Here is a 20385-nt window from a genome sequence, read left to right as displayed (position 1 = left end):
ACTGACAACCTGATAGCCTCACAACATTGAAATATGAAAGAATTTGTTCTAAAAAAGTTTCATTCTTTTCCGGAATGTATGGAAATTATTTTTAAAAGCAACTTGCCAATATTTGATTAAGATACACTTGGGATCTTAACCTTAGCTCTACCCATAAAGAACTTTGAATATTGTTACTGAATGGAATACCATACACCTTTACCCCATTCCTCCCATTTGCACCAATTAGTAAAGTTGCTTTCTCTTTTGAGAAATTGGTCTTCACATTCTTGAATGGCCATAAAGTGGAGGGGGATTAGACTTTTTTCTCCAGAAGATAGAATTAGGACTAGTAGCTAGAAGTTACTATGAAACTAATATGAACTTGAAAATAAGAAAAACTTCATTACAAGAGCTTTTCAGAAATAGAATGGATTGCCTTATCATCAGGACAGCCAAATGACCATGGGTTGAATATGTTGTAGAAGAGATTATTTTTCTTCATGTATTGGACTAGATCGGGAGTGAGGAACCTCCTGCTGCAAAATCATTTGGTCTGGGGCTGCCAAGGCAACCATAGGTGGGACTCATTTCAATAAATCTAGAAGCTTTAAAGGGTTAGGATTTTTAATCAGATAATTTTGCATGTCCAGAGAATGATGTTATAAATATCCAAATGACCCTTGGCAGGAAAAAGGTTCACCATCCCTGAACCAGATAGCTGCCCACTAAAATTCCTTCCAATCCCAGAATCCTGTGTTTCTTTGATTCCTCATTTCATGTTGATTTTTCTAAGTCTTTAGAAGGATCACTGTGGCTCTTGTGTTTCTAGGACACCAGCGTTGACACTAATGTAATCAGACCTGAACCTGGGCCAAAGATAAGGCAGGATTGTGAAGTGAGACCTAGTGTGATTATTTCTGAAAATACAAATTTTCGTTGCCTGCTTTTAATAATCCATTTGTTAAAGGGAAGATGCACTGAGCCCTTTGTTGGATTTTTTCCACTTCATCAAAACATACCATCGAGACATATAATTCACAGGTAGATTTGAGAAATTTGCTACTTGACAGCAAGATCTCAGCAAAAAAAAATCTTCTCTTCTACATGTTTTCCTCACTCATTTAGAGAGCTATAATCACATGTTTTTTTTTCAATTAAAAGAAAACCATTTCTAGAATAGAAAGAACTTTTAGACAAGCAATGCAAGAATATGAATGAAATTAGATGAGGGCAAATAAATAAATAAATAAATAAATAAATAAACTTGCCCTATGAGTCTATGAGAAGTACAGTCTGGTCTAGTCACATCTTTGGATTCTTGACCACAGCCATGTCTCTCATCCCTCACCCCAGGACAAGTAACAATTTATGGTAGGCAGGTCTTTCATTTAGAGTTTTATTTATTCACCGTCTGGGTACGAGCAGTGAAGGTGGGCTGGCTAGTTTTCTATATTCAAGGAAAGGATTGATTTAAAGTTCTAGGGAGATGGAGTTTCCCCCCCTCTAACTCTGCCCCCCCCCAGCTAGATTTTGTCTTGCTAGTACAGAATGAGGCAAATCAGAATGAATAACTGTTAATGTGGCTGGCCCTTGTTCTCAGTCAATAAGTCTTTCTTAAATCTATGTCTGTTAATCAATGAACATTTATATAGTGCTTATTTATTAAGAGAGGAGAGGCTATCCCAGAGCAGTTGAAAAGGATAAGAATTGAGAAGAGGCAATTAGATTTGAAGAATCTGAAGAATCTCTATTTGAGAATAGAAAAGAAGCCATTATGAAATCATTGGTGACTTAGAAGAGAGTAATTTCAACTGAGTAATGAAGTTTGCAGCAAATTGCAGAGGATGAAGAAGAGAAAGAGAAGGAGAATGAGCAAGTGTAGACATTTTCTCAAGATGTTTGGCAGAAAAAATCAAGTAAGATGTAGGATATATAGTTGGGATGATAGGATCTATTGAGTTGGGTTTTTTTAATGACAGATATAGATATATTTGTATGCAACAGGAAAGATGCAGGTAATTAAGAAGAAATTAAACATAAGGGGACCAGATGATTTTGGGGGCAATCTGTGAGGAAAATAGGAAGGAATGAAATCAAGTTTACATGCAGAAGAACTGGCCTTGGTGAAGAGGGCAACTTCTTTGTTAGACACTAGAATAAAGGAGGAAATTAGTGGAAGATAAATTCAAGAAGCTATAAAACAAAACAATCTTTTTTTTCCCATTGGAGATGAGGGAGCTTGAATTCATCTGAGAGGCTGGGGAAAGGGAGTACTGTGGAACACTTGGGATAAAATCTAGAATAGGTTCCTTAATAAATGGGATGTTGTTTTGTTGTTGAATTGTTTTCATTCTTGTCCAAATCTCTGTGACCCCATATATTTCTTTTGGCAAAGATACTAGAATGGTTTGCTGTTTCCTTCTCCAGCTCATGTTAAACCATTGTCAGCTGTTGTTGTTGACCACCTAGCTGATAGATTCAGAATAAGTTGGAGATAACCTCAGAAGGAAAAAAAAAGAAGAAGAAAGGTCTGTCAAAGACCATCATCAGTTTAGAGAATACTGACCATATTGTCTGGTGCCTTTGTGGACAATCCAGCTCATATTGATTGATTATTCAAATGGTAGAGACATTAGAAAGATATATTTTTCTGGCATTCAAGGCCCATCCTGGGAATATATCTTTACTATAGTTTCTTGGAGGCGCAGCATTGGAGAGCCTTGGGGACACAACCTCAGACATAAGTTTGGTTAGCTTAGTGTCGGGCCACAGCTCATTCTTGGCTCCCTCTTTGACCAGTCTGCATTCCCTAGGCTGGATCTCTGGTTCCTGCCCGTTGCCCACAGTCAGACCAGGGTAGTATCCCCACCAGAGTTCTTGTTCTCCCGGGAGTATACAAACAGTACATGTCGTCCCAGGATCCCTGGACTTTAGGGAAGACACCTAAACTCACCCCCCTCAACCCGATAGGGAATGATGCTGCTGGTGAAGCTTCCTCACCCATAACTGAACTGCTTATGTGATTTTGAACTCTGAAATTCCTCTCTATATAACCTATCATTACCATTTTTTCCCTCTGCTCCACTCCACCAAATTTACTTGTCATCCTTGTAACTTCTACTTAGCTTCTCTTTACCACAGTTTGGCCACCATTTTGCTTGCGCTCTCTCGCGCTCTCTCTCTCTGTCTGTCTCTCTTGCTCTCTCTCTCTCTCTCTCACTCTCTCTCTGTCTCTCTCTCACACTCTCCCTTTCACTCTCTCTGTCTCTTTCTCACTCTCTTTCTCTCACTCTCTCTCTGTCTCTCTCTCTCACTCTCTCTGTCTCTCTCACTCTCTGTCTCTCTCACTCTCTCTCTCTGTCTCTCACTCTCTGTCTCTCTCACTCTCTCTCTGTCTCTTTCTCTCTCACTCTCTCATTTTCTCTGTCTCTTTCTCTCTCTCTCACTCTCTGTCTCTCTCTCTCTCTCTCTCTCTCTCTCTCTCTCGCTTTTCTCTCTTCTTGTGGGCAGTTAGGAGTATAGTGATACAGGGGATAGAACACTAGCCCTGGAATCTGAGTTCAAAGTCTGGGTTCAGACACTTGTCACTTACTAGCTGTGTGTCCTTAAGCAAGTCATTTAACCCTGATTACCTCGGATCCAGGGTCAACTTCAGTCGTTCTAATTCATATCTGGCCACTGGACCCAGATGGCTCTGGAGGAGAAAGTGAGGCATAGCACCCTCCCATACTCAAATCCAATTCACTTGCTTGTCATGGAATCACTTCCCTGATGCCATGGTCTTCTTTGAGAATGAAGGACAACCATCATCATCTTCTCTCTTCTGTCTGTCTATCTGTCTTTCTCTGTTCCTCTCTCATCTTCTTTCCTCATCTTGTGATCACTTCTCAACCTCTTCCAGTTGTCTCTTTTGAACTTTACTCTCCAAGGTTACCATCAATCTCTTAACTGCTCAGTTGTGTGACCTTTTCTCCGTCTTCATCTTATTAAATATCTCTGAAGTTTTTTGACACTGTTGACCAACCCCTCATCCTAGGAACTCTCTCCTCCCTTGGCTTATGTAATATTGCTCTTTCTCTATTCTCTTCTCCATATCTTTACATATGGAAATTTCTAATGAACTAAGTGTCTTTGAATTTCCCAATTTAAAATACCTTTTTCAATTTCAGATGTTATGACATAATAACATAAGGTCCAGATATCCATTTTTCTTCAAAATGATTTTAAACTTTTTTTTCAAAATTATTATCTTTGGCCACTTCACTTAAGTAAACATTTATTAATCACCTGCCCTGGAGAAGGAGATGACAAACCATTCTAGTATCTTTGCCAAGAAAACCCCAAATGGAGTCACTAAGAGTCAGATATAACTGAAAAACAAGGGAACCAACTAAGCTCCAACTGTTTGCCAGTCACTATGCTAAGCACAACCTTTATGCTTTAATAGACATTTCATCATTAAAGGGTCCCTCGTTTCTAATCAGTCCATATGGAATCAATTCAGAAAAGACATTTTAAATACCAACCATGCATTTCCAAACTCCCTGCACATTCTGCTCCTGCACTGTGTAATGTTCTATACAAGCTCTGGCAGATTCTGCTAAAGCCAGAAAGATTTTCTAAATAGGCTGGTCAGTGAACTGAGTGTCCATCAAGCAAACACCAACCCAGCTAACTTGAGGGGAGCTCACTCACTACCAGGAAGATGGCTATGGAGTGGTCATTTTGGGAGGATTGGGTTTGGTTTGCTGTTTGTCAACACCAATTCATGAATACACTCTAGTAAAGTATCTCTATCAGGGAAGGGAGGACTTGAAATCCAGGACTCTGGAGAATCGATGTAGTAAAGTAGAAAAGAACACTAGCTTTGGGTTCAAATCCCACCTCTGACATCCCTTATATGATTTGGGTAAGTCCTTGTGCATCCCTCAGCCTCAGTTTCTGCATCTGTAAAATGGGGACATTGACCCTAAATGGCTTCTGAGGTACTTGGAGTTCTAGATCTATGATTCTCTAAAGCAGGGGCAGGAAATGCCCAACCTGCCAGCCATATAACACTCTCAATCTGGTGCTGCCACAGCAATTGCAGAGAGGATTTGAAATTCATTAAATCTAGGAGTTTTTAAAAGGCGAATTAATTAAATGTTTGATTTATGATAAATAAATGATGTTATAAATATCCAAATGGCCCTTGTCAGGAAAAAAAGTTTTCTACTCCTGCTGTAAAGGGAAGGAGGTGTCCTTTCATAAAGGAGTAAAATCACTTTTCCTCATGATTTTTGCTTTTTTTTTTTTTTTTAGGCCCTACAATCTGTGACTTCTGGGATGAGGTTGGCACAATCATCTCTGAATCTGAACTAAAAACTGGAATCCCTACTTCCTCTGCCATCCCTGGTCTGATCCAGTATTTGCAGAGCCTCACTAGACTGGTGATAGCTGCCATGTTTGCCACAGCTGCTGACCCCAGTGAGAAGATAAAGGACAGTTCCATCCCTCTCGTTCAGCTGTTACAGTCTGGCTTCCCAGAAGTACGCCTGCTGACATTGGAAACCTTGCTGCCTTTCATGGCACCAGCAGTCTCAGAGAAGAAGACTGGAGAAGAGAGAGGGCCCCTGCCCTCCCTTTCTGATGTGGGAGAGGTGCTCTTGAAGATGGCCAAGGAAGAAAACCACCAAGAATGCTTTGCCAAGGTTTAGTCTTTTGTTTGGTTACTTCCCCCCACATCCCAGTCTTTCCCAGTCCTATAGAATTCTCTAGGATGTTGGTGTTTTAAAAGGAGGATGTAACTCAGGGAATTCCTATTGGCTAAGGAATGAAGTATATTAGATTAGTGTCCATTGGACAACTCAGTTTCCAATCTATGATTCTAGGATATTATTCTCTACCTTTCAGGGGAGAATATGATCTTAATATGACATATAAACTCCATACCAGTGCAAGACTCACAGTCTTTTCATTTCTCCCCACATGAAGTAATTATTTTTTCTTTCATGCATTTTGCTTCTAATTTATATTTATAGGTTTTGAAAATTCTCCATTGCATGGATGTCAGCCAGTGGTTTCCTCGGATTGAAATTTGCATCCATCAAACCCCAAAGGAATTCTTGACTTGGACCATGAATGTTGCAAATGCTTCCAGTGAGAGGTCTGGCCCCCTAATAGTTGCTGCTTGCAATCTCTCTTTCTTTCTCTCTCTCTCTCACCTTTTCTACCTCAGTGGCTCTCCCCCTTCATTCTTCCTCTTTCTCCCTCTCCCTGCCCTACTCTCTTATTAATACCTTTTATTTCCATCTCTTACAACAACTTAAGACGGTTAATTGGTACTGTGGAGAGAGCATTGGGCCTAAAGTCAGGAAGACCTGAGTGACCCCTGGCAAGTCACTTAAGTGCTTTCTGCCTCAGTTTCCTCATCTGTAAAATGAGAATAAAAATAGCACCTGCCCCTCCAGAGTTGTTATGAGGATAAATTGGCATAATATATGTAAATTGGTTTATAAACCTTAAAGTGCTATGTAAATATTAGCTATTATTGTTAAATAAGAAAATTATTTTTTTGCTGATTATTAATAGTAGAGGCAGTGCAGTATAATGAAAATAAAGTAGACCTTGGAGTTAGTAAGTGAAGTCAAACCTGGGAATAAGTTCTTTCTTTGGACACATACTGGCAGTGTGACCTTGGATAAGTCACTTAAATTCTAGAACTCCAAGCATCTCTCCAAGGTTATTGGTTTCCATCAGTAGGTCAGCTCACATGGATTAAGCCTGGATGATCCAGGCAACCCAATTGCTGATCTACATTTGGGGAAGTTCTTTCACTAGAGGGTCCCCATGTGAGTGAAATCACTGGTCAAGACAAAAAAAAATAAGTAGACATCTCTGTTCCTAAAACACCAGTTTCATTTTCTGTGGTATTCTTTCCCATTTTTCTTCCCAGAATCAAAATTCAAAGTGGAGCTCTGAAGCTTGCCTCCAAACTGGTCACCCATCACGTGCAGATGTACAAGGAGGTAAGGCTGGTCTACTTCCTGTTCAGGGTGGGTCATTTTAGTCACCTGTCAATAAAAAGAGCTGACCCCAGGGGAAGACATGCCAAGGAATATGGAGATTTTCTCCATGATTTTTTTTTTAGTATAACCAAAGCCATCTATTTCTGTGTCTTCATTCTGGGACAGCTGCTTTTAGTTCATGAGGCCTGTCCACCCAACTTTGCCAGCATCCTCCACTAAAATTCATCTCCCTCTCTCTCCAGGGAAGCCAGACCTGGGATATTGTGAGATGCAGTTTAGTGAGTTTAGGACATGGACCAAAGCAGGGAAATTTGATGCTCTAGGTCAACTACTCCATCCTCCTTATGCCCAAACCCCACCCTTCCTTCCTGGGGTCTGAGCGCTGGCAAGATGAGGCTGGCATGCTTTAGAGGATGACCATTCACAGGGGTACCAACATGATTTACTCTTGTGCTGATTCCTTTAAACAAAAAAAGAGTTTGGGGGTGGTTGGGGAGGAGCATCACAGAAATATTATTACAGATGAATGGCAACCAATGAGATGATGCCATAGTTAATACTAATATCTGACTGATTAACCTCATATGCCCTATCAATAACAGGATATTATTTACCTGAAGAACTCACTTCTTCTGTGTTAAGTTACTCTGGGGGGAAAAATAGGTGTTATTTTCACTTGATTTATTTTGAATTCAGATACTATATTTCATATATTTTTAAACCACAATCACTGTTATTACTGAGTAAAGTTTTTTGGTTTTGGTTAGGACCTTTGATTTTACTGGTCTATAAAATACCTTTGCTAATGCAAATAAATAGCTCTCCTATAATTTATATTCTCAAAGAGTTGTTGACTTGCCCAAGGGCATTCAACTAGTGTATATCATATACAGATCTTGAGCTTACATCTTTTTAAAGAATATATTCTTATTTATTTACTTGAATATTTTCCAATTATATGTAAAAGAATTTTAGCATTCTTTTTTTTCTAATTTTGAGTTCTAGATTCCCTCCCTCTTGTCCCTCCCCCACCGTTGGGAAAGGCAAATAATATGATATTGATTATATGTATGTGAATTCATGCAAAACACATTTCCATATTACTTATGTTTTTAAAAAAACACATATAACAAGGAACAAGAAAAAATAAAATTTTAAAAAGCATGCTTCAATCTGCACTTCAGAATTCAATCAGATCTCTCTGGAGGTCAATAGCATTTTTCATCATGGATTCTTTAGAATTATCTTGGATCCTTGTCTGTGTTCAGAATAGATGGCAGGTCTTTCACAGTTGATCATCCTTACAATTTTACCATTCCTTTGTAATAATGATCTCCTGGTTCTGTTCACTTCACTTTGCAACAGTTATTATGTAAGTTTTTCCAGGTTTTTCTGAAACATTCTCTAAATCATTTCTTATAGTACAATAGTATTCCATCACAATCTACTTCAACTTGTTCAGTTATTTCCCAATTGATGGACATCCCCTCCATTTCCAATCCTTTGCCACCACAAAAAGAGTTGCTGTAAATATTTTTGCACAAGTAGGTCCTTATCTTTTTGAACCTACATCTTTCTCACTCTGAGGGCTGCAATTTAATTCCAGGATTACATAGGGAGCTGGCATATTATTTATTTCATATTTGTATTTTAGCTCTTTAAAAAAGATGTAAGGTAAAAAAGACAAACCAAAACCCAAATGTTAAAAAAAAAAATTTACGTGTAATTGGAAAAAAAATAAAATATTATTAAAATTTTTTTGAAAAAAGAAGATTCAAGGTAGTTTTTTCCCCCAGTTTGGGATATATGTGAAAAAATAAAAGTAATTATTAATTAACTGTATTCAACAAAATTCTCTCAAGGTTAAAACAAAAATTTTTGTTTTATAGTCTTTGTTTACACTCTTCACTTTACAGCATAGAAGATAGGGTGTTACTATAATAATCTGTGTTTCCTCCTGGAAGGCCAAAACAGATGCTCTCCAAGTTTGGTGGAGTTGGGTTCCTTACTGAGATTGTCAGCTCTGTTGCACCTGTTCCAGCCTGGGTTTCTTTGGGTTTGTTTATTTATGTCTAGCATCTGGACCCTCCATGGGAATGGCTCATAGAACAACTCTAGTAACCCCAGCCCTGAGCTTGACCCCAGGCCTTGCAGCCAAGATATTTTGTGCTTTCAGGGCTTGCCCTTGATAGAAATGGAACTGAAACAGTGGGTTCAGTTAGTGGCCTCTTGCTGTGGAGGCGAGCTCCAGACGGAGACCAGGCTGGCAGCTGCTGACGTCCTCATCAGCATCACACCAGTTTTCCTGACCAACCAACATCTGATTCTTGGTGAGTACCTGGACAGGGATGGGGACCATGTCCTTATCAAACTGTCTAAAAGCACATGATTTGAAAATGACCCAAAGGGCAGTTAGGTGATGCAGTAGATAGACCACTGGCCCTGGAGTCAGGAAGACCTGAGCTCAAATCCAGTTTCAGATACTTAATAATTGCCTAGCTTATGTAACCTTGGGCAAATCACTTAACCCCATTGTCTTGCAAAACAAACAAAAGTGACCAAAAAGGAACAACTGAGGGGAAAAGAGACACCTCAACTCTATATGAAATAATGGCTCTTTATGGCTAAAATTGCTTGAAAATAAGAAAATTATCTGATATCTAGACCACAGTGGGATCATAAGATTGAAAATTTAAGAACTGAAAGGAATTTTAGAGGCATTCTAGGACAACCCCCTTGTTTTATAGATGAGGAAACTGAGGCCCAGGCAGGTTCATTGAGTTGCCCATGGTCACATTGGTAGCAGGTGGCAAGGCTGAAATTTGAATGAAGGTCTTCCAGTGGCAAATCCATCAATCTTTCTCCTTCACCTCCTAAGCCTATTTTATTTAGTGTCTAATAAGTACATTTATTCTCAGGGGTTGGCATTAATGATAGACTCCAGAGGACATACTTCTGGCAGAGTTTGGATCAGCAGCCTATCTCTCTCTCTCTCTCTCTCTCTCTCTCTCTCTCTCTCTCTGATAGAAATATCCCCAAGAAGAACTGTCTTGCCCACACACCCTTCTCTGGGTCTTCTTCAGAGCACCCCAGAATTCTAATCTTTCTTCCCAAACCACATAAAAATCTCAAAGGAGCAAGGTAGAGGTCATGACTTTAAAGAACAGGTGTCAAACAGAGGACAAAACTCTTCAGTGCCCAGAACCTGATTAATGTGTAAATTGGGAAATGGTTAACAAAGTAAATAAAAATACAATACAACATAAATAATGTTGATTTGTGGTTTGCTAAGTCATTATGTAGCTGACAAGAATGTCTTTATATTTTTGTTCCACACCACTGCTTGAAAGGACTCATAATGGGGAATCAGGCTTCCTTTCTCCCAGCATAGAAGTGGCAAAGTATATATAGGTATGGCATGAGACATAAGTGTTCTTCCCCAGCCCACGTGCTGATCTGTTTTGCTTGACTGTCCTTAGCCATTGCAAGGGAGGAATTCACTTGGTGGGAGGTAGTCATTGGAATGTAACCGAGATGTTAAAAAAGAAAAGAACAATAATAAAACATCTAAAAAGGGAGAAAAAAATCAACAAAATAAAACTTCCTGTCTGGGAGTTAATGAGAAGATTGTAATCTAAATGTCTGCCCTCTCCTCCTTTCAACCTTCTGCCTCCACATTCATCTGGAGATTAAGGGACTGGGAATCCATTCATTTCTTCATTCAAATAAAACCTGTATCAAGTATCTGCTGTATACATATGAAGGGGGCTAAGATATAGTCCCTGCCACAAGGAGCTCATAATTGAGTAGGGGAGATGGTTTAAGGACATAAACAACTATAAGGCAAAATAAAATGTGAGAAATCTATCATATTTCAGGATTCTGGGTATTTCTCTCAACACAATCGTTTAAGTCCCCTATTTCCATATACTGTCCTTGATCTTTAGATAGGAAATCATTACATACTGCCTGGTCAAATGGAGAATGTGGATGATGCTCTTCTTTGGGTGATGCTTTTCTCCTAAGGATCTAAAATTAAAACAGAGGCAAAATATAATCATAATGATAGATTTAAGCAATCCGGTCATTAGTAAGAAGTCTCCTTCTAGCTATTAGAATTATCCCAAAAAGTAATTGGATTGACTTATGAGCTACAGTATAGTATAATGAAAAAGATGGTCTGAGCCCAGATACCCGAGTTCATGGTCCAGTTCTTGTAACTTTGAGAAAGTTCCCCTAATCTCTAAACCTCATTCTCCCCCCGAACACATTGAGGAAGTTGAACCACCTCTCAGTCTGTGTCCAGGCTGAGCTAGAATGATCACCTGTCGAGAATGTGGAAGAATAGGGCAACTAGGTGGATAGAGCACTGGCCCTTGAGTCAGGAGGACCTGAGTTCAAATCCAGCCTCAGACACTTAATAATTACCCAGCTGTGTGATCTTGAGCAAATCACTTAACCCCATTGCCATGCCAAAACCAAAAACCAAAAAAAAAAAAAAAAAAAGAATGTGGAAGAGTGTACTCTTGGGTGGTAGAGGGAAGTTTCACTAAATAACCAGGATAATGCCACTTCTTTTCCTGAGATTTTATTATTCCATGGAACCTGGCAAAGCTGGACCCAAAGACAGCCAAGCAGGACCTGAGAGCCATGGCCTTGTGGATCTTCATGGTTTCTTTACTTTATTTCAGTCTTACTTTTGGGAAAATGTTACTTCTAGGGTTTTATAAAGTAAAACAGTCTTTGGAATTGCTTCCCCAAAATGCCCTCATTTGTGACTCTGACTTTTTTGTAGATTGTGAGTTATCTGGGATACTTGTGACCCTTGTTCCAGCCTTTCCAGCCTGCATAGTCATGACAGGGCCCTTACGTCAAGAAACTAATCTCTGTCTTCTAGAAGTCTATCCTCCCCAAACTGGCATTCCTGGATCTATTCCCTGAGGTTCCTCTCACATTTCATGGCCATATTTCATTTTTTGATATGCAGAAAAAGAAGAGTCAGAAGTACCTGATTATGGTTTTGTTATAATAATGACTCTAAAACCTCATCTTCTTCTTGTGTTCTTAGGGCTTCCAGACACACTTACACTCTGGAAATGTGTCTTCATCCTTCTGCAAAGTGAGGAACAATCAGTCAGAGACAGAGCAGCTGAAGTGGTCCAGGCTGCCCTGTCCCAAGAAAACACCTGCCAGACAACAGGTATGACTCTCTCATCATTTGGGTTGGCTTCATTTGGGTTTTTTTAAGATTGAAACCTAATCCAGAAGCTATTGGTTGGCTTGTGACAATTTCATGTTTCTCTTATAGCTACCACTAACTCTTGGTTAGCTGAATAATTGAATTTCAGAAATAATTTCAGAATGCCAGCATAGCCATTTTATTTCAACCTGCCCTATGCCTTCCATGTGGCAGCTCAAACTTCTTTTTGTTTGATCCCTGGCCCCCATCTTATGTCCTGGAACCCTAAGGAATGAAATGATAGCTTTAAAAAAAAATAAGAGAGAATACAGAAGCAAGCAATAAACCTGGGATAATCTATAAATAAATGGCTAGCTCCAGACGCTACTCGATTTCTTCATTGATAAAACATAGTAATAGTACCTACCTCATAGAATTGTTATGAAAATAAAATGAGATAATATTTTGAAGCATGTTGTGAATCATCATGCTAGATATCATCATGATCATCATTGTTATTATATGACCATAGACCCTGTGGAAGAAAATGGAAGTTAGCTTATTTTTAAGTCTGTCCTAGGGATGCTCCTGCTCTGTTATGTCCTTGACTCATGCCTGTATCACGGAGAAGATGAGATCTCTATATTGGGATATTCTGGGTGGTGCCACAGGGCACCAGTGCCCCCATCGAATGGCAGGAAGAGCAGAGGAGCACTTCTTTTATTGGCAGCTAGAGGAGACTGACCTGGTCCCTAATTTAGAAGATGAACCAGGAGCCTAGGAAAGTGATTATCAAATAAGGTTAACTGATTCAGTTTGACTACTCTTCTGGGATAAATGGCAAAAAACTCCCAAGCTTTATTATCTGGAAGTTCAGGGAAAGGTAACCTTTGGGGGAGTAGGGGACATTGAACCAGGAAGTTCATTGACATACCCACTCAATTGAGAGGTAGAATAGGTGTGAATGCTATACTCTGTAATGATAACAAATGCTAATTGACAGCAATGCCTTAACAAGAAACAAGATTCATGCATTGGAGAGGCCCAGCCAGGGCCTTGTTCCCTCTGAAGTTAATGCTGTCATCCCATTAGATGTTGTATGAGCTCTGACTTTCTTACAAACCTTGACTTTTGATTTACATTCCTCAACTATGCTTCTCTTTCTACTTTTTCCTTCTTTAATTGAAAGGAGGAAGAGGAGGGTAAATGATGATGATGATGATGTAGTGGTGATGATGATAATAATGATAGTGGTGGTAGTGATGAAGATGATAATGATAATGAAGTTGGTAGTGATGATTGTGGTGGTCATAATGATGGTGGTAGTGGTGGTGGTGATGATGACGATGACGATGATGATAACAGCATGGTCTTTGTTTAATACTTGATTGCTTACAAAGCATTTTCATGTTCCATCAGTTAATCCTTCCAGAAGCTCTGAGGCAGGCAGAACAGATGTTATTATCTCCAGTTTACATATGAGGAAATTGAAGCTTCCAAGTGTTTCATAACATACTGAACTCACACAATTTCTGAATGGTGGATCCAGGACTAGAACCCAAATTGCCTGAGTCCTCATTTAACATTTGCTCTACTGTTTATTCATATCTCTCAAGGATTCCCCACCTCAGGGAAAGGATAATTGGAACTTCCCTTACTTCATACAGGCAGTTAAAACTGTGTATGATTTAGTAAATCCCAACCCAGCCTGAAAATATTTCCCATATTAGATCGTCATGCCATCTAGAATTTTATCAATAGAGATTCATTCCTTTGGCTTAACCATTATCCTCTTTTAAAATGCATGTACTCTTGGAAGAAACAACTGTGACTGACTATGTTATCCTTCCTGTGACCCAGCACCACTCCAGGTGCTTGACCTTACTTTGGAGGTTTGGAGAGAAGTTGGACTCTTGATTTCTGTGAGAAAATAGGCTGAAGACTAAGTAAGAGCCTTTCTCAATTAAAGCAAGAGAATGTGTAGTAACTTCTGGTGGGTCCTTAAGTCTTGATAGTGCTATTTTTATGTTTGATTTATTTAAGTCAGCTGCACATACATAACAGTGACGAACTCCAACAGCTGTAGCTCCCTTGAATAGAGTAGGGCCTGGAGACTGGCCCAGGACTCAGTCTTATACTGGCCCTTCCCTGTTGGTCAGCTGCAGATGGAGAGTTTCCCCACATCTCCCATTTTCATCTTGTTTATCAGCTGCTGGGTGCTCTTGAGTCCCCCTGGTAATAGGATTTGTAAGACTCAAAAAGACTGATCCTAGGATCTGGTCTATATCAGATAAAGACTTGCTGGACAGCCCCATATCTCTTGATCACAAAATTCAGAGAACTAGAAAGCATCTAGTTCACCTTGCTAATTTACAAATAAGCAATTTAGGTCCAGAGGGATGAATGATTTGTCACAAGGTCCTACAGCTAGTAAGTCTCAGAGGTAGTATCTCAGAATCCACATATTCTGGTCCTAAATCCACCCTTCTCTCCACCATAGGTCAATCACCCTGGTCTTCAAAGAACAGTTTTCTCCCCCCCCCCACCAATGATTAGCCCTGCCCACTTCTGCAATGTCATCCCTGAGTGTGGTGGAACCCTTCAGACCACCACTCCTGGAAATCAAACTGAGGAAATCAAACAGAAAATTCCAATTCAGGTTTTCTCCCTGCCCCGCCCCCCACGCCCCACCAAATAGCTTCTGCCAAGCATCTGAGATCTCATCTTCTAGTTAGGCAGGGGCTGTAATGGTCTGTTGATTGTTTTTTCATCTGTCAAAACCTAATGCGGGGCGGCTAGGTGGTTTAGTGGATAAAGCACTGGCCCTGGAGTCAGGAGTACCTGGGTTCAAATCCAGTCTCAGACACTTAATAATTACCTAGCTGTGTGGCCTTGGGCAAGCCACTTAACTCCATATGCCTTGCAAAAATCTAAAAAACAAGACCTAATGAGCAGAGAACCAATGTTATGGTCACTGCTGGGGAAGAATAGTTTTCCCTTCTTGTCTTAATTTTATTGTATGGAAAGCCCAAAATGGAGGCTGTTCTAAAAGCATCAAAGGAAAGACAGGTCTCTACCTTCCCTGATATTGGCTTGCAGATGGGGAGGGGATTTTTAGGAGGGGAAACAGTGCCCCAGACCCAGGAAAAGTCTTCGTAATGGAGGCTGAGTATAGATGCCTTTCTTCCTCCAGGTTTAGAGAATGTAAGAGGGGAAGGGAAAAACTCAGCATTTATATCAGAAGGAGCTCAATATTACGCACTCCAGACTGTTTTCTTGGTGACTCAAGGCTCCTAAAACTAGGAGGCCAGCTATTAACCTGATATATCATAGCACCTTTCATACATGGATTCAGGGCAGGAAGGTCATCTAAACTAACTGCTTCATTTTATAGGAGAGAAATGTGAGGCCCAGTACCATCCCACAGATAGTAAATAGCAAAGCTAGGTCCTGTTACTCCAAAGCTGATAACTGTCCATTATATACCATGCTGCTTATCTCTAAGTGGACCAGACAAGACTAAAACTTGATTCAGGCCTAATACTAATATAAAAGAGATGAACAGATGATTCTGGAAGAGTCAGGGTACTTCCAACCTGTGAGAGTTGGCTATAGTCAGGATCAGGGTTCTTGATAGATGGCTGACTCAGCATCCCCATGTGCTTAGAGAGCTTTTTGTTATCTTGGGATTTTTATTTATCATTCTGTTGATCTTTTCTTTTCTGTGTTTCTCTCAAATGACACTTCCCAACCCCCTGAGATTCAAATGTTGGCATCCCTTTGGAAAAAATCTCAGCTTGTGACTGCCTGAGGCTGTTTTTATCTTGGGAGTGAATAGGCATCCTTGGAAGGGTGGCTTCAATTTTTCAACTCCACCAACCCTGGACACCATCTGACAAGTTGCATTTGAGACCTGCAACATTGACTCCATGGCAGATCCTTAAAGTACAGGAGTGGAAACCATTGTTTCTCTTATGTTTTCCTTTATTTCTAAAGCTCAAATCTGATCCTGTCATCCCCCTGTTCAATAAACATCACTAGTTCTCTATTACCTTTGGGAGCCAATATAAAGTCCTCTGGCAATTGGAGGACTTCATAATCTCACCCCTCTACCTTTCCAATTTTCTTAGAGCCATCTTCCTATCATCCTCTTCTCTGCCATGTTCTCAACATAGTGACCTTGGTCTCTTACCTCTAGTTCTCACACGGCACTCCAGGTCCTTGGCATTGTCCCATAGGCCTGGCCTTTCCTCCCTCCTCATCTCTGCATCCTGTACTGCCTGGCTTCCTTCTAGTTGCAGCTCAAGGTCCACATTCTATGAGAAGCCTTTCCTGATCCCCTTTAATGCTAGCCCCCCCCCTTTTGTTAATTATCTCCAATTCATCCTATACAGTTATAGACCTAGTTTATACCTAGTGGTTTACAAGTTGTCTTCCTCATTAGACTGTGACCCCCTTGAGGACACACTGTCTTTGATTTTTTTTTATCCTCAACACTTAATACAGAGTTTTCCTTGTTATTATTGCTGTGTTGTTGTATCATGTCTGATTCTTTGTGACTCCTTTTTTGGGATCTTCTTGGCAGAGATGCTAGAGTGGTTTGCCATTTCCTTCTCCAGATCATTTTACAGATGGGGAAACTGAGACAAACAGAATTAAGTGACTTTCCTAGGGTCACACAGCTAGTTAGCCTCTGAAGTCAGATTTGAACTCGAGTCTTCCTCACTCCAGGCCCAGAGTCCTATCCACAGCACTGCCTAACTGCCTTAAACATAATAGGTATTTATTAAATGATTCTCAATTGACCATTTGACTGATGTGTGTATGACTGAGTATCAGGCAGCCCAGGGGAACTTGAAGGAGACCATATAAACCCCTAGCAGTCTTTCACAGATGTCTGGATTTTGAGTATCACAACACAAAAGAATCTTGAGAAAAGGACCAATCAATCAATAAGTATTTACCAATCCCTGACTGTGGCCAGGTAGTCAGTGAAATGCTGGGGATTCAGAAGCAAAAATGAATCACCCCTGTCCTGAAAGAGGTCCCTGCCCCATCTGCAAGGATACTGCCCAAATGAATATGTATAGAATTGTAAACCTTTTTAATCTTTAAAAAGCCTCCAGTTACATTAAGACTTCTGGGACACCATCTCTGCAAGGTGGAAGATGACATCATCTGGGGAGAGTGGGCAGCTGGTGCTGGGGGACAATCAGGAAGGGCTTCATGTTGGAAGTAGTGCTTGAGTCAAGTATGGAAGGAAACAGAGATGAGGAAGAGGTGCAATGGGCAGGATTGAACTGTGTGTGTGTGTGTGTGTGTGTGTGTGCGCGCGCGCGTATGTGTGTGTGGTGTGTGGAAGTGGTGGGGACTCTAAAGAAACCAGTTTGGCTGAGCTGTGGAATGCAAAAAGGGCAGGGAAACCTCCAAAAACTGGAGCAGTTTTAGTCCAGTTATGAAGAGCTTTCATTGACCAACAGAGGAATTTCTGTTTGATCCCAGGGGCATATGAATAGGGAATAGGCATATATGAATAGGGAAATGTCCTTCATGGTCAGACCTGCTCTTTAGGAAAATCAGTTTGGCTTCTAGGTGAAGGATGGGTTGGGGACAGAGGTGAGGCAAAGGGGATCTCAACCAAACTGTTGGTGCTACTGCAGTAAAAATGACAAGAACTGGCAATTCACTGTAAAAGTAGGCTGAGAGAAAATGAGTCAGGTATAACACCAAGATTTTAAAACCTAGGAGAATGGAAGAGGTCCCCTTGATTGAAATGGGGAACTTTAGAAGAGAGAATGTCGGGGGTACAACAAATTAATAATTTCTCTCTAGGACATGTTGGGTTTGAAATGACTGGGGACACCCAGTTTGAATACCAATAGGCAATTGGTGACATAGGGCTAGAGCTATAACTGGATAAAGAGATTGAGGAGTCCTCTCTATAGAGATGACAATTAACTCCTTAGAAGCTGATTAGGTCAGTAGGTGAAAAGAATAGAGAGAAGGGTCAGAACAGAGATTTGAAGGTATATTCATGCTAGGGGGAGTGATACTGAGGAAGAACCTACAAAGGAGACTGAGTCAGACATGTAGGACAAGAAGCAAAAACCCAGGGGAAGGATGTATAGAAGTGGAGGATTTGGTAGGGTCAGATGCTGCAGAGATATCAAGAAGGATGAAGGCTGAGAAAAACCCATGAGATTTGACAAGTAGCAGGTCCCTGGTAACACTGGAAAGAGCAACTTCAGTTGAATGTGGTGTTTGAAAACTTGATTAAAAAGGTTTGAGGAGGAACAGCTAGGTGGTGCAGTGGATAAAGCACCAGTCCTGGAGTCAGGAGTACCTGGGTTCAAATATGGTCTCAAACACTTAATAATTATCTAGCTGTGTGGCCTTGGGCAAGCCTCTTAACCCCATTTGCCTTGCAAAAACCTTAAAAAAAAAAAAAGGTTTGAGAAGCTCTCATAAATCTTTGAAACTAAGGACTGTAACTAAATTTTTGAGAGACAGAACCCACAGAAGGACCCAGTGAGGCAGTTCTCCTACTCAAGGTAACCTGGAAAAGAGCAGAAAGGCTCTGCTCTCCGGGGCTGGAGGGGCAGCCTGCCACAGGGGTGGCCCGCCAGAATGAAAGAACTTCAGCCTCCTGGAGGCAGCCCCAGGGTGCTGGGAGCCCTCACAGCAGCGGGGGAGTTTCCTGAGCTATACCCTGGGGAGCATCAGGCACAAATTGAGGGAACAGTGGGGGACCCTTGCCAAAGCAAGCCCGTGAAGCCCAGCCCTCAGGGCACACAGCAAGCAGCCTGTCCAGATCCAGGAAACAGAAGCAGGCATAGCAGGTAAGCAGGAACCCCCAGGGCAGGAGCCCATTGAAGCTAGGGAGGGGAGTGAAGAGATAGACTGTGGAGCCCTGCCCCGGAACAGGACTCTGGGGCTCTGAACACATTGAGATCCTGATGGAAGTCTAGGCCCCCCCATAGAACAGCAGGCCCCCTCCACCTCAGCCCCATGGCGGGGGGGGGGGGGGCGCTTATGGTCATTCACAGACCAGGAGGGAGGACAGAGCCTCACACACTGAGACCCTTGTGGGAGTGTCCCAAAAGCTCAGGAAGCACCCCCAAAACAGGCTTAGGCTGGGAAGATGAGCAAGCAGAGAAAAAAGAGGAACACCATTGAGAAATATCTTGCATATGAGCCCAAGAAGGATCAAAACACTCAGTCTGAAGATGAGGAAGCACAAGCCCCTGCATCTAAAGACTCCAAGAAAAACAGAAATTGGGCTCAGGCTATGACAGAGCTCAAAAAAGACTTTGAAAATCAAATGAGGGAGTTAGAAGAAAAACTGGGAAAAGAAATGAGAGAGGTGCAGGAAAAACATGAAAATGAAGTCAGCAGCTTAGTCAAGGAAATCCAAAAAAATGCTGAAGAAAATAGCATGCTAAAAACCAGCTTAAGTCAAATGGATAAAACAGTTCAAAAAGTTATTGAGGAGAAGAATGCTTTAAAAAGCAAAATTGGCCAGATGGAAAAAGAGATAAGAAAACTCTCTGAGGAAAACAAATCCTTCAGACAAAGAATAGAACTCAGGGATATTGATGAATTTACGAGAAATCAGGACTCAATACTTCAAAACCAAAAAAATGAAAAATTAGAAGAAAATGTGAAACATCTCATTGAAAAAACAACTGATATGGAAAACAGATTTAGGAAAGATAATTTAAAAATTATCGGAATACCTAAAAGTCATGATCAGGAAAAGAGCCTTGACATCATTTTCAAAGAATTACTGCAGGAAAATTGCCCTGATATCCTAGAAGCAGAGGGCAAAATAGAAATTGAGATAATTCACTGATCCCCCCAAGAAAGTGATCCCAAAAAACAAACCCCTAGGAATATTATAGCCAAGTTCCAGAACTCCCAAGTCAAAGAGAAAATATTACAAGCAGCCAGAAGGACACAGTTCAAATATCGTGGAGCTGCAGTCAGGATCACACAGGACTTAGCAGCAACTACATTAAAAGCTCATAGGGCTTGGAATATAATATACCGGAAGGCAAAAGAGCTTAGAACGCAACCAAGAATGAACTACCCAGCAAAACTGAATGTCCTCTTCCAGGGAAAAAGATGGACTTTCAGTGAACCAGGGGAATTCCAAATGTTCCTATTGGAATGGCCAGAGCTGAACAGAAGGTTTGATCTTCAAATACAGTACTTAGG

At 40.8% G+C, this 20385-nt stretch overlaps 1 protein-coding gene and 1 long non-coding RNA gene across 3 annotated transcripts in view; one reads left to right on the top strand and one right to left on the bottom strand.

Annotated features, from left to right (window-relative positions):
• Positions 1-20385, top strand: part of THADA (THADA armadillo repeat containing) — a 433450-nt gene that overhangs the window by 345774 nt on the left and 67291 nt on the right. For both annotated transcript variants that reach the window (XM_074204775.1, XM_074204781.1), the window contains exons 32-36: positions 5284-5672; positions 6003-6127; positions 6917-6989; positions 9166-9319; positions 12058-12189. In XM_074204775.1, the coding sequence (XP_074060876.1) occupies positions 5284-5672; positions 6003-6127; positions 6917-6989; positions 9166-9319; positions 12058-12189 (873 nt within the window). The remainder of the gene's footprint in view (positions 1-5283; positions 5673-6002; positions 6128-6916; positions 6990-9165; positions 9320-12057; positions 12190-20385) is intronic.
• LOC141501110 (uncharacterized) overlaps positions 1483-20385 on the bottom strand; it is a 30814-nt gene continuing 11911 nt past the window's right edge. Inside the window, exons 3-4 of the long non-coding RNA XR_012472142.1 lie at positions 11998-12101; positions 1483-11018 (exon numbers count right to left, since the gene is read on the bottom strand). This is a non-coding gene — a long non-coding RNA (uncharacterized LOC141501110). The remainder of the gene's footprint in view (positions 11019-11997; positions 12102-20385) is intronic.

The sequence above is a fragment of the Macrotis lagotis genome, chromosome 1 (genome assembly GCF_037893015.1).
Source record: "Macrotis lagotis isolate mMagLag1 chromosome 1, bilby.v1.9.chrom.fasta, whole genome shotgun sequence".
NCBI classification, from domain to species: Eukaryota; Metazoa; Chordata; class Mammalia; order Peramelemorphia; family Peramelidae; genus Macrotis; species Macrotis lagotis.
This window is presented reverse-complemented; position numbering and strand designations above follow the sequence as displayed.